Here is a 13,724-nt window from a genome sequence, read left to right as displayed (position 1 = left end):
ACAAATCTATACATCAAAATATTACAAAGTTGTCATTTTAAGAGGTACAAATTTAGAGAATGTTGTAAAAGTATACAACATTAAATGACATGCATCAAGATATAAATTAATGTATATTATGCAGACTACAAATGTATCAAAAGGCATTTTTTCCCCACTAAAAATGTCGAAGTTTCAAATAATTTTTGTTCTTAACTATACAGACACCAATATGGCATTATTTGCATTCAAAGACTGTTAGGAATGCCCACACCATGCAAATTAAACATACAAGATGTATAAGTGAGCCAAAATCAAGGTAACTGTAAAAAATATACAAATATATACATAGGTGTTTTGTTCTCCATTTTTGACCATCCAACTGTACAATATTCTACCTACAAAAATACAAGAAAATGGCACTAAAATACCTCTAAAGTTGGTTGTTATTAGGCAGATTAAGACCTCCCTACATAAAAGATTTCATCTTCATATGAAATATTGTTAAATGCATTGGTAAAGACTGCACTATCAAGGGATTAGTAGGAAAAAGTCTACACGCAAATCCAAACCAAGGTGGGCAGGTGCTGAGACGAAACTCTTGCTGGAAAAGAGTATACGTGAGCCTCTGGTTAACTTAGCATCAAGCCTCGAAACAAACAGCTAGCTAAATCAATCAAAGTGACTGCTGCAACAGGGGACTCCTTTCCTAACGAATAGTGTGCAGACTGTGATAAAAGTGATAAAAGTTATAGGTGTTGAAAAGTGCCCTTCTCTCTAACATTATGAGCAGTCATTTGTTAGGCATGCACAGAAAATTGTGACTTTACCAAGAGGCAACATTTGGTCCTGAAAAATGAGCCGTTTACTGTTAAGGGATTAAAAATAAGTTTCACACTGACTTCACATCTCTCATCTGTGTAAAGATGAATCTCTGACATGGTGATGAAGTTAAACAGCTCAGTAGCTCTACCTAGTGGCACACTGTGGTAAATACAAGATACAATATGATCTTGTTCCAGCTGGACATCACATTAAAAGAAGGTAACAATGTTTCAACTTTCTGTAACTCCCTGTTATGTCCCATACAAAGGTCTCAGTGCCAGCTGTGATACAAGCGTATCAAGACAACCACTGCCTTTACTTTTTAATTGAGGAACAAAATCAATAACCCTTCTTTAATGAAAAAAATAGCACTAATATACTCAAAGTTTGTCTAGGAGGAGATTGTCTGTTTCAGTTACAAAAGTATTTAACCTTTCTTGATCTACTCAGTATTAATGTGTTATCCCTTAAACTTTGCTGGAAAAGAAATGTATTTGATAATGTCACAGAATTCCTTAAGAGAGTTAATATCTATGTTTAAGAATTAATTCAGTGTAAATAAGATTACATTTTATAATTTTAAGTCCAAACATTTTCATCTTGGGGTTTGAGCTGTAAAGAGAAGAAGCAAGAACACACCTATGCACAATGCGCCTGTTATAAATGAATCAAAATGTCCTGTTGCATTTGGTAACTCTTCCTTGGAAGCACTCACTGTGAAGTATTTCATCACCTTTAGTCATGTCTGCATCTATACAGTGAATTTTGGTGACTAAAGGCAAAGTTAATGTTAGGTATTCATAATATTTGTAGACGCATGCTAATGTCAGGAACACTGAAATAAAACAGAAGAAAGAAGAAGCAAATAAACATCTTCTCCTGACCAGAGCTAGTTACATGACAAACACTTTATTATTTCAGAATTAAAAGTCAAACCACTTTAATGCATCTAGAGCAGGGGTTTTCAAAGTGTAGGAAAGTGAGCGTCCCTCAAGAGAAAATAATCTATTCCCTGGACCCCCACCACCATATAAAAAAAAAAAAAAAACATTTTAACAACTTTATTTTCAAACATCTATGTCTCATCTTTAAGCATTTGTATTTTAACATTTTTATATTTTTGATATTTTGTTCAGCATATTTTTGTAAACATCTATCTCTCCAAGGCAATCAGCTATTTAGTTTCAGTTATGAACTTATTGCCAATAGGACCTGATTTTAATGCTCTACCTGCTTATTTAGTGGGAATTATGACTTTGCATCAATGCAGTTGATGCAGGATTTCATAACAATAGACCATCCTCTATCTTCAGCCTCGTCTGGTTATCAATTTTGGTCATTGTTGGTGCAAAAAACCTGCATTCGCCCTGGCTGTCTTAGTGTTTATGCCGCTAAAATACCTTCAGTGACAAAAACTCCTTTTACTTCTTGACAAAATATCCCATGGTTTGGTCACTTAGTACTTTTGTCTCAATATGACCCCAGGGTTTACACAGCCTTATGCTGTCTTTAGCGTGTACATCTTTGCTAATTAAACACTGTGGCTATTGAGCATCATCAGGACCAATGCAGGAATATCCTAACTTTAATAGTCAACTCTACATTAACTGTAATTCTGTCCAGTTTCCCCCATGCACAGCAGAAGTTAGCAAAGCAAATCACCTATTTTTGGTGTATGGTTCCGCACCTCCCCTGAAGTCCTGTTGCACCCCACAGGGCGGCCTGCCTCACACTTTGAAAACCACTGAGGATAGGTTTGGGATACGGCTTGGGACAGGATTTAAAATGAGCCTTCATAACTAACTTTAAAGGAGGAAAATATCTCTGCTGTCATAAATGATTGTAGATAATTTAATAATATTTAATAAAAAATGGCTTTTTATTTATCTGCTACAGCAGAAAATGCAATATAAGGCCTGTCAGCAGACAATTTTTTCCAGAAACACTATGGCTACTGAAAGTAATTGCCTGCCCCTAATTGCTGTGGCTGCAGTAACATGCTTTCTGTTCTTTCAAACATCAGGAAAGATTCACCAATCAAACCTGCTAGGCTTCTGCAAAAAAAAAAAAAAAAAATCAAAATACATATGTATTTGTTGTTGTATATAAAATGTATGACTTGAATTTAAGGGAGTTTATATTTGGATGTTGGTCTAGTGAAATGTTTTTACTGATACTTTATTAATGTCTTTCTCTGTTTCCAGGATGAGCCACTATTTTTTAAGACAACATGGCAGCATGGGACATCACAGGAAAAAGGCAAAAAGCTGAAGAATCCAATCCCCCCTTCACGTCTACAATGCATATGTAGTTCTGTCTGTCTAGTTTGAGACTGTTAAGTGACATAAAAGACATACAAGGGGCTGCAAAAATTAATGAAAATCTGGACCACCACAATAACTACAGTAAAAGCTAAAATAATTGAAATTAATATTGACAAAATGTAGTAAAGGACTCAGTTCATCAGCAATACCCACAAATCATAAGCATTAACATCAAGAAGGTATCAGGTTCCAGCTCTCAAAAATACATGCTGCTTTGGCTGTAGACGTGACACCGTGCATGGGTCAGAGGATTTCCTCATTTAAAATGAACTTCAAGATGAAGCAGAGCAGCATAAGGCAGCAATGGCATAACTGATGACACTGGAGTGGACACAGATACTGAAAATTAAACAGCCAAGCCTAAATCATGGAAATTTCAGTTCAAAATTTAACACAAAATCTGGGACAAGATGCAGCAAAAGTTTATGTAAAACCGTGTAAACACATGCCACAAAGTGAGGAGGCCATGCCTGGCTCTAAGGATTCATGGAGATGAACTCACATCAAGGGATAAGGCACCTGAAGGCCTCTTGGTAGCAACAACAGCAAGATTCAAGTGAATAGTCATAAAAGACTTATTTAAGTTGCAGAATCTAATTTAAACCCTGGAGTTAGAGGACACAGTGCCACATACATTATGTGGATTTGTGATGAATCTGGGCTGTAATACTACTTCCTCTCCACCAGGGTGGTGACTGAGGTTGGATCTTCAAGTTTTGAGAAGGCTGGGGGAAAAAAGGAGATATCTGCTTTTAAAGCCTGAATGCTGCAAGTTGATATGGATCCACCATTATGAGGATAAAAAGAGGGATAAAAGGAAGACTCTTAAAAATGTGGCTTTCTAAAATTCATTAAAAACAATTTTGTTACATCCCAGACAGCAGATAGGAAATAGGAAATCATGAGGAAAAAATGGAGGCAGAAGACATGCCACTGTTCTTCAAGACCTCAGCAAAATCCACAACCACATCAAATACTCAGGCTTGCTTTAAGGCATCTGTATCTTTTCATACAATTGAGCCCAAGTGAAATCAAGGTAATTAGCTCCAAATGAAACAACAGCAATTCTTCTAGCAGACCACACAAAAACCACTGGAAGACACACTGTTCCCTGCACCTCCAACCTCTCATATTCCAGGCCCTAACTCAAGACCTCCTCCCATCTGCTGTACAATGCCATTCAGTAACATTCTGATTTAAAATACTTGTTACATTACCTCTGAGAGTGACCCCTGAACAGCCTCCAGAGAATATCCGGAGAGCAACACTTCCAGTTTATGAAGGCAAATCAGGAGTAACAAGGCATGACCAGGAGCCATGCAACATCTGCAGAGATGGCTATAAAGGTGACACCAAGTGAGGCTCTTCTGTTCCATCAGACATGCAGAAGACAATGGCTGTCTGGATGTGGATGAGCCCTTCGCCTTTGAAGACTGCATTTCTGATAAAGGCTATTTCTGATAAGCTAAAAATTTTATAGAGTTGATATTGATAATTAACACAATAAATGGGAAACCATTATATCTATTAACTTTAAGGGCTGATCTGATTTGTTTGTGCCTGAGTAAAGGTCAGGTTTGGTCTGAAGCTACACTTTCTGATCAGTTTGACTGTAAACAGAAACTTTACATGCATGATTTATTCATTGCATATACCTGTACCATCCATTATGGCATTTTGGGATTGGCTTTTTATGAACTATGTTGCAAAATTTGTAAAGTAGGCACTTGAGAGATATTTCGGTGATTATGAAAGCAGAACAGTAATTGATCTAACAGCCCTGCAGTGTGAATCTTGACAAAAAAATTTGGGCCAGTCCCCAAAACTAACCATTATATCTAACTAACTTCACCCAAGTTGATTTTGATCTTAAAAAAAAAAAGAGATAGCTCTAAAATCATGCGCAGGGCATCACTCAAACCTAACGAGCTTGATCTTGGTTTAGCTGCATTAGAAATGCATGTTTAAATAGTGTGAGGACTGTGGATTCTGATTACCAAGTTTAACACAGGCAAAGTGAAAACCAGGCAGACTTCTGGTGAAGGACTGATTAAGGATACTGGGAACAGGTTGGCAAGGAAGTCCAAAAGATGAATCGGTGAAAGGGATACTGCAGGCAGGAGGGAGTGACTGGATCTGAAGAGGCAGGAGTCTCTGTGGCAGAAAACAAGAGCAAGCTGGAGTTTGAAAGCATATTTCAGACTAAATCTTATGAAGGTGGGACATCTTGGCAGAGGGAGCCTTGCTGGAAGAAACTTTTTTCAATCCTTTTAGTCTGATTTTAAGTTATTAACCCATCATTTCATGCAATATATTCTTAAAGTAAAAATCAAAACCTGAATATCTGGCATTGCTCCTGCAGAAAGACTTTTTACAAAACCAGAAAAGAATAAAACATGCTAAAATAAAACAAAGGAACAAGCTGAAACCCTCCGACTTGAAAAGTGAAAGTTGAAGAGCCTGGCCAGCCACCTGGAGATCTAGCATTGTTTTGGATCTTTTGACCATTAGTTATTCATGAAGTGGAGACTGCAGTGTCCCCTGGAGAGGAAACACCGCCTGCTGATCCAGAGGGCAGAAACAACCAGCGACAGAAGCCAGCAGGTAACCCTTACAAAGGCTGCTGTGGAGATGTTTGTCATGTTGAGTTAGCAAGTGAGGAACTACTTTTCACGTTTGCTTCAGCGCAATGTGCGGAGGGTTTAGGGCTTTGTTCGAGTGCTCTTTACCAATTTTTAAATTTTAAAGTATTACCTTCTGGCTGGAAAGACATTTGAACATTTTCATCGTTTTTACTCACTTAAAGGCAACTTTAACAAACCCTTTCTCCCACCATGCTTCCTGCTCAGGAGGCTGCCAAAATCTACCACACCAACTACGTACGTAACGCCAGGGCTGTGGGTGTGCTGTGGCAGGTGTTCACCATCACCTTCGCCGTCATCACCGTGGTGGTCTTCATCCAGCCGTACTGGATTGGGGACAGCGTGAACACCCCGCAGGCTGGGTACTTCGGCCTCTTCCATTATTGCATCGGGAATGCGCTCACCTCGGAGCTCACGTGCAAAGGCAGCGCGCTGGACTTCGGTTCCATCCCATCCGGAGCTTTTAAGACGGCCATGTTCTTTGTGGGGATCTCCATGCTGCTGGTGGTGGGCAGCATCGTCTGCTTCAGCCTTTTCTTCTTCTGCAACGCAGGCAGCGTCTACAAGATCTGCGCCTGGATGCAGCTGGCCTCCTGTGAGCTCTGAGTGGCACCAAAGTCTGTAGCTGTAGAAACTTGTAGAAACGATTTAGGGGGATGCGTTTTGGAAATATGTATATGTTTATTATTTTTTATTTACATTATTCATTAACACCATAACCTGCAAAATATAGACTATTCTTGACTGATTATTTAATTAGTAGTAAAATGGTATGCCTCTGTATTTTTGAGTTCGTCTGGACTCGAGAATTATCAGAAACAGATTAAAATCTCACGTGTATACCTCACATGCATAAATAAGAGGCTATGACATAGGGCAAGGTTGCAGTGACCTTTGACCTCCAAAATCATATCATTTGTGTAAGTTTATGTCAATATTTTACAAAAAAAACAATCCCTCAAAGCATTTTTGAGAGATCTAATTCAGAAGCATGGGATGGAAATGATGCCTAATGACCATGACCTCCAAAATGGAATCGCTTTATCCTTGAATCAGAAAGGACATTTTAAGCATAAGTTGAAGAAAATTTCATAACCCTTTAACTGGCAAGGAACCATTTTATGGTCACTTCAGTCAACTTCTTTCAGGGCTTCCCCCCAACTCTCACAGTAGAACCAGTATGATTTTCTCAGCCAATCAGTGGAGATCAGTTAACGCCATGACCTTCAAACTTTAAACAGTTCATCCTTGAGTCAGAGTGGATATTCGTGCATAGTCATACAAAAATCACATTCCGAAAGATATGCTCACAAGAATGGCCCTGACAGAAGGTTGGACAACCTTTAACATAATAACTGGTCCTGGCATGATATCATCACATATAACGACCACTAAATGTAGATTTGAAATAGGCTATGAGCTTTGATATGCAACAGTTTGCATTTTGTTCATAGTTGACTTCATCAAAGCTGGAACATATGACATTTACCAAAATGGCATTTTGTATGTCAACTCCCTTTGTTTCCATCCATCCATCCATCCATTTTCTATACCACTTAACCATTTGGGGGTCGCAGGGTCCCTTTGTTTATGAACACTAAATTGTATCAACTGAATTCTTCTTGGGTTGCATCTGTGTGGCTGGGCTCTGTCTTATATTACTGCACACCCATCTAACCTACATAGCCAGAACATGATTGTGAGCAGTTAGTCTTGTGGGGCGAATCTTCCACCCTCCTTACTCTTGAATTTAGCCATGTTGCCTGATTTGAACTCTTTAATGCCTAAATTCACATAAATGTTTCAGAGTTCAGCATGATAGTGTTTTCATCTTGTTATGTATGGCAAAGTTATAAGCCTTATCAGAATTGAAAGAAATATACAGTGAAATATTAGTTTTTTTGCCAATCTACAAAACTTGCATGGCAAGAGGTATAAAGGTGTATGTAAAACAGACAGAAAAGTCTAGCATTCTTTCGAGCACATAGACACAAAACCTGCGGCATAGCAGGTGTGCAGATCATGAAAAAGGAGAGGAGAAAGTGTAACAGCACACCTTCAGGTTAATCTCATTATTTGTCTCATTACAGACTCGTCCTTTCAATTGCAGCTACATCTGTTCACAAGCTGCTTCATGTACCAAAAACAGAATCATATTTTCAGAGTGCTTTTGCATGAGTTTATAGCTGATAGTATGTCTATAGAATAGTATACTGTAAAAGTATAGTGTAATGCTAGTATAGTATAGCAGTTTATAGCATGAGTTTTTAGTAGTTTATCTTTAATTTCCCTCTGGATTAATGAAGTATCTATCTATCTATCTATCTATCTATCTATCTATCTATCTATCTATCTATCTATCTTATACTTCTATGTGCCACTAAAAACGTTATTATCACTACTTCATCAGTGGTGTCCAGACAAACCACTTCATTTGAGAGGGAATTGTACATTTTACTTCATTTAGATAACAGCTGTTAGGCTGAGACAGAGAGAGCTTTTTAAAGGTATAAATGTGTTAAAGGCTCAAGAAGTGAAAGTGAAGTAGGCTAATGTTTCTTCTGGTCACTTGATAGTCTGCGTGGCTCTGCATGCTGACGTAGCAGTCTTTTAGAGTCAATAATAGATGTACAAACTCATCTATCTGGAGTTAAGATGCTATAAAAGTGCTTGGCAGCTCACCTGTTTGTGTTTGTTTGTGTGTACCTAAAGTGTACATGTTAAATTTCTTTGTTAAATGTTTACTTCTCTTCTTTTTTCAGCAGTGGATTTTGACATGTTCACATTCCAACAGCAGCTAGATGCTCTCATTCAAATCAGCTTAAATAAATATCTGTTTACAAAGAATTCCTAGATTTAAATTGTTTAAAGTTAGCATATTTAAATGAATGTTTAGCAGAATTCCTCATTGTGTGTCTTTATCACTGTCAGGTACATGCATGGTGATCGGATGTATGATCTACCCTGATGGCTGGGACTCCGATGAGGTGAAGCGCATGTGTGGCCAGCGGACTGACAAATACACGCTGGGTAACTGTACGGTGCGCTGGGCCTACATCTTGGCCATCATCAGCATCATGGACTCGCTCATTCTCTCCTTCCTGGCCTTCAGCTTGGGCAGCCGACAGGACAAGCTGCTGCCCGAGGACTTCCAGGTGGAGGAGAAAGGTAGGGGTGTGGTGGGAGAAGATGGAGGCTTGAAGAGGATAAAATGAGGAAGTAATGTTTCAGCTTGGAGGAAAAAGATGTACAAGGATAATTAAATGAACAGGTTAAGTTTTCAGAGTGAGCGCTATGTGATCAGCTTAAGGAAAATTTAAAAAGAAGAAGCAGAGTCTGGACTGCCTTAAAATCTCAAGGATGTCAGAAAATTCAATATTGGCATTGATGTTCTGTCATATTATCTGCTACAGCAGCATGTCCTTGTAGGTTCTCTAGTTTATAAGCTTCAAATCAAATGATCTGTTAATGGCTTGCTATAAGAAGCTATACAAGCATTCATGGTTCCCAGAGGATTCATTCCTCTGTAAGGTTGACATGCATAATACCAAAAAACAATTAGATGAATTGCCATTGCCATAAATCCAGCATTAAAACTAGTACACTTTGTAACTTAATGTCACTGTTTGTTTGCAGCACAGAAATGTAGGTTTGCCTTAACTAGTAGGAAATAATGGATAAAAAGTATCAGATTTGATGTTTGAGCAGCAAAAGACATATTTTAATGCAGTGTTTTTTTTTTTACAGTGCTGTCGTTTGTGCTGTATTTTCTCTTAACAGACCAATGACTGAAAGTAACTTTTGCTAATTGACAAATAGCAATGAAAATATATGTAAAATATCACAAATACTGTGATAAGGTGGTAATAAAAACCCACACCCTGAACCTATAGCCTTTGTAATATAGTAGTAGAACTGAATGTTGAATTGGTACTTTATTGTTGGACAGCTATTATGACCTCTGCTCATGGAAATCGAAGGGGCAGGGGTGTATTGAAGAACATATTTCTGAGACCAAACAGCCTTTATAACCCTCTGCTTCTCATCTCTTACCTGGAGAGGTAGGTCCAACCTGTAGCAGGGCCCTGTTTTTATACATTAACTTTGATGGAACATACTCACCATGTGAACAATAAACAAAGATGAAAAAATTACAGGATGTCTTGTTTAACTTATTACAGATGTTCTCAAATTGTCCACCACTGTAACCATGAGTTTTGTGCCTTGCTGACACAACATTATGCTACCTTTAATTAAAAACCTTTCTCTTTCATTGTTCTCTCTTTGTGCAGATAACGCCTAGACCTCCTGTGGACAAAAGGGGCAGAGACCGTCAAGACTTTTTCAGACAGGAATTTAAGAACTGCTTACTTTAGAGATTCAAAGTGTTTTCAGAAGTTTAAATACCATTATAAAGATAACTTACTTTAAGAGACTTACCCTGCTCTTGAGATTTGAAGTTCATCAAAAGACTTGAAATAGCCTGTATACACTTTTAACTTGGACAGTGTGGTCTTAGGTTTTATGAGAACAAGTGAAGACAGTCTGGGATCTACAGCTGGTCATCATTGCTACTTCTGGAAGGATAAATGTAACAAATGCTAAAATGACATTTGTGACACAACTGAACATGTAAAATAAAGATGTCTTTTACACTTTGACAGTAATTACCTGACTGATTAATTTTGTCATTGCTATAAAAAAGCAGTTCATTTGGCATGCTTACACATAAAAGTGATGTTTAGAAAGAGTTAACATTTCAGTTGTCATAATTGGGAAAATACAGAACCTTTACCGGCTTACACACTTAACATTGACTTTAAGAAGTTTAAACCAGACCCAGAACAGGGGAGAGTTTAATTGCCTCAATGTGCCATGGCCAGGCTTTCGTTTTTTTCAGAGTCTGTCCCTTATGTCACAGCAGAGATGCAGACTCACGAGACAAAGCAGCTTTTTCTGATTTTCTTTTATCCAATTTGGTGAGCCCGTATGAATTGTAGCCTCAGTTTCCTGTTCTTATCTGTCTGGGGTGGTGCCTAGTGTGGTCTCCAGCTGCTGTTGGATATCATTTTCAAGGTGGGACATGTTGTGCGGTCAGAGATGCTCTACCTTGGTTGTAATGAATGGTTCAGGTTATTGTTGCCTTTTTATCAGCTTGCATCATGCTGGTCAGTCCACTGCTGCTCACTGAATATTTTCTCTTTTTCTCACCGTTCTCTGTAAACCTTAGTGATAGTTATGTGTGAAAATTCCAGCAGTTGGTGAAACGCTGAGAACAGCCCATTTCGCAAAAAACAACCATGGCACGTTCAAAGTCACGTAAATCATATTTCTTTTCCATTCTGATGGTTGCTGTGAATTTCAAAGGATCACCTGCATGCATGCCTACACGTATGGATTGCTGTTACGTGACTGGCTGATTAGATATTTGCATTAATGAGCAGTTGAACAGATGTACTCAATGAAGTAGTTGGTGTATCTGCATATATTTATAATGTGGCATTGAATTAAAACACTGCAGATATAAGAAGCAAACATGTCATAAGATTTTGAAAAATATTTATTCTTATTGCCTACAAAAAATGACAAATTAAGAGGGTAGACATGGACAGAAGAGAAGTCTGTAGAAAAACAAGCAGAATGGATTGAAGGGTTCTCAAAGCAATAACTACAGCAATAAGTACAATCTATCAGTTTAAGATACAACACCTCCATGTGCAAAGGAAGAAGAACTTGAAATGAAGCTCGGGTTTTTGCACAACTGGAAACTATAACATTCTTTGTGGCATCTTTAAAAGTGTGAAAGGAAAGTTTAGATTGGCTTAAGTCTAGGTCTCTTTTAGAAACTGTTCAAAGCTTTCTTTGTAAAGAGAGAGGGACCAAATCCAGACGCTTTGGTACACTGAACTGTGCACCAGATATTCTAATTAAAGCAGGAGATTTGTGAAGCTTTTATAAACAGGCAAAACGTTGCCCAGGTACAAAACAGTGTGAAGCTGTCTCATGCTGACTCTTGATGTACAGCAGAAGTTTCTCACATTATTCTGCAGTTTTCTCAGAAAAAAGCACTTGCCAAATGCTGAAGCTAAAAAATATGGATGATGTTTTATTCAAATGGTTTGATTTCTGATTTCTCTTCCCAGACCCAGTTGAATTTCTAATAATGATATTTTATCTGTATATAAATGTACAAAACTTGATCAGGTTAAGCCATGACATTACCACAATATGGTTACTACTTCCTCATCATGCCTGTTAGCATTATGCGGTCATCGACTCTCTTTTTTGGAAGATTTGAAAGCAAAAAAGCTGGTACAGCCAGCACGGCAGCTGAACAGAGACAGATTTGGCTGGTATGTGATGACTAGTTTGATGGCAAATTTTAACTCCCTCCTACATCCTGCGTTTTTTGTATTTGTAGGCAAGTGCAAATCCTTTTTCATGTGTTGTTAAAAATACAAAAATTAAATTGGATTCAGAGAAAGAGCTGGAGTAAGAAAAACAAGAGTGAGGTGGATAAGTAAGCAGCCAGTAAAAAAATGTTATAAATAAAGGGAGAAGCCCAATAGTTCCTTCTATCACCAGTGTTATCCAAACAGGACCAAGACTCTGCAGCAGTCTCTCTTTTTATTGTGTTCATGAAAGTATGTGTAGGCGGCCTCTGAGGGCCATGACAGGAGGATGCAGGCACGATGCAGTCACAGGGTCTGTCAGGCATGAATGTGTTTGCTTACTGGATGGTTTTAAGCCCAGGATCTTCAAACCTTATGTATCCTTTCACAATGTGAGACTGTAGGTGTGCACAGGGTGACCTCTATGATGTGAGCCATGGGTGTGAGAGGCACTGGGCTGCTGTGGCCCGCCTTTCAGGCACCAGGTCTAGCATGGGCAGCAGGAAGCTACTGAAGGTGTGCGCCTCCTCTTTGGACCACTCGTACTTTTCTACCAGCACGTCAAATAATCCCCATGGCTTCAGCTTGGTGATGTGACGCAGGTCACCTGGGAGGAAATACAACTTTTAAATTATTGTGCAACGTATCAGAGTTTCAAAACAATCTGCAGTATTTTGATTTTGTACGGTTTATGTTAGCTGAAATACATTTGTTGCACCACCACAATGAACTAGAAATAGCAGCACTAGATTTAATTAGCAAGTTCTGTCCTCAGATGAAGCAGATGGCTGTTCCATGGAGCCTCCAGGTGCTCCAGTCTGAAATATCAACTTATGGACCCCAGTGTATTCTTAGGCTGCACTAGATTAAACTATACCACATGGCATGTGGCAGGATGTTTACCTTTCTTGGTGAAAAACTCCTTGGTGTATTTGCCTGCCAAGATCAGCTTCCTAGGAACTTTACCGAGCAGCTCTATGATCAGCGCGATGTGATCTACAGGGAGGAAAGAAAGAAACAGCAGATGAACATGACCAAACATCTCAAGAGGCTGAAGTCTTCAGTGTATCCATTACATTCAAATTACCCCCCATTAAATCCTCATGTGTGTTTGGACAAAGATAGAGGAAGCTAACTGACCTTCATCTCTGGAGTAGTCTTCTCCGGAGTGGGGCTCAAATAGATAATCTCCAGTGGCAAGCTCAAAGGCCTATGAACAAACACATACACTTTAACTTAATAATCTGAACATTACATTTTCAAAAAATTTGTCACAATCATCGTCATGTATAAAACACTGGCATTGTCTCAGTGTTATCACGTCGTTGGGGTCATTGGTTTCTGAATAGGTACTATAAAAGCCCAGTGACTGCCTGCAGGTGTCAAACTCAATCACAGCAGGGACCGGATTCTGAAATCAGGTCTAACCTGAGAGCCTAACAAGGGTCAACGTTTAAACAGAAACTGTCAACCCCTTTTTTACCAGTGATAAATTATGAGGGAAAAAAATTAAGACTGACGATGAATGATTTTGAGATTGAAATATATATATATATATATAT

General features: G+C 38.6%; 2 protein-coding genes across 6 annotated transcripts in view; one reads left to right on the top strand and one right to left on the bottom strand.

The window, feature by feature from the left end:
- Window positions 1-5,609: 5,609 nt before the first annotated feature.
- On the top strand, window positions 5,610-10,431 carry lhfpl5a (LHFPL tetraspan subfamily member 5a). 2 transcript variants are annotated; one of them, XM_041783306.1, is made up of 4 exons: window positions 5,610-5,732; window positions 5,978-6,365; window positions 8,702-8,938; window positions 10,063-10,431. In XM_041783306.1, exons 1-4 carry the CDS (start codon window positions 5,646-5,648, stop codon window positions 10,071-10,073), a joined length of 723 nt encoding a protein of 240 aa, XP_041639240.1. In that variant the 5' UTR covers window positions 5,610-5,645; the 3' UTR covers window positions 10,074-10,431. The 2 variants fall into 2 exon arrangements, with proteins under 2 accessions (XP_041639240.1, XP_041639241.1); XM_041783307.1 differs by lacking the exon at window positions 5,610-5,732 and having other exon boundaries at window positions 5,795-6,365.
- An 881-nt stretch (window positions 10,432-11,312) lies between these two features.
- The window catches only part of srpk1b (SRSF protein kinase 1b), a 36,702-nt gene continuing 34,290 nt past the window's right edge, over window positions 11,313-13,724 (bottom strand). For all 4 annotated transcript variants that reach the window (XM_041783177.1, XM_041783178.1, XM_041783179.1 and 1 more), the window contains 3 exons: window positions 13,303-13,372; window positions 13,066-13,158; window positions 11,313-12,769 (listed from right to left, as the gene is read on the bottom strand). In XM_041783177.1, the coding sequence (XP_041639111.1) occupies window positions 12,585-12,769; window positions 13,066-13,158; window positions 13,303-13,372 (348 nt within the window). In that variant the 3' untranslated portion in view covers window positions 11,313-12,584. The remainder of the gene's footprint in view (window positions 12,770-13,065; window positions 13,159-13,302; window positions 13,373-13,724) is intronic.

The sequence above is a fragment of the Cheilinus undulatus genome, linkage group 3, assembly GCF_018320785.1.
Source record: "Cheilinus undulatus linkage group 3, ASM1832078v1, whole genome shotgun sequence".
NCBI classification, from domain to species: Eukaryota; Metazoa; Chordata; class Actinopteri; order Labriformes; family Labridae; genus Cheilinus; species Cheilinus undulatus.
Note: the sequence above shows the minus strand (reverse complement) of the source record. Positions and strands in the feature narration are given on the sequence as shown.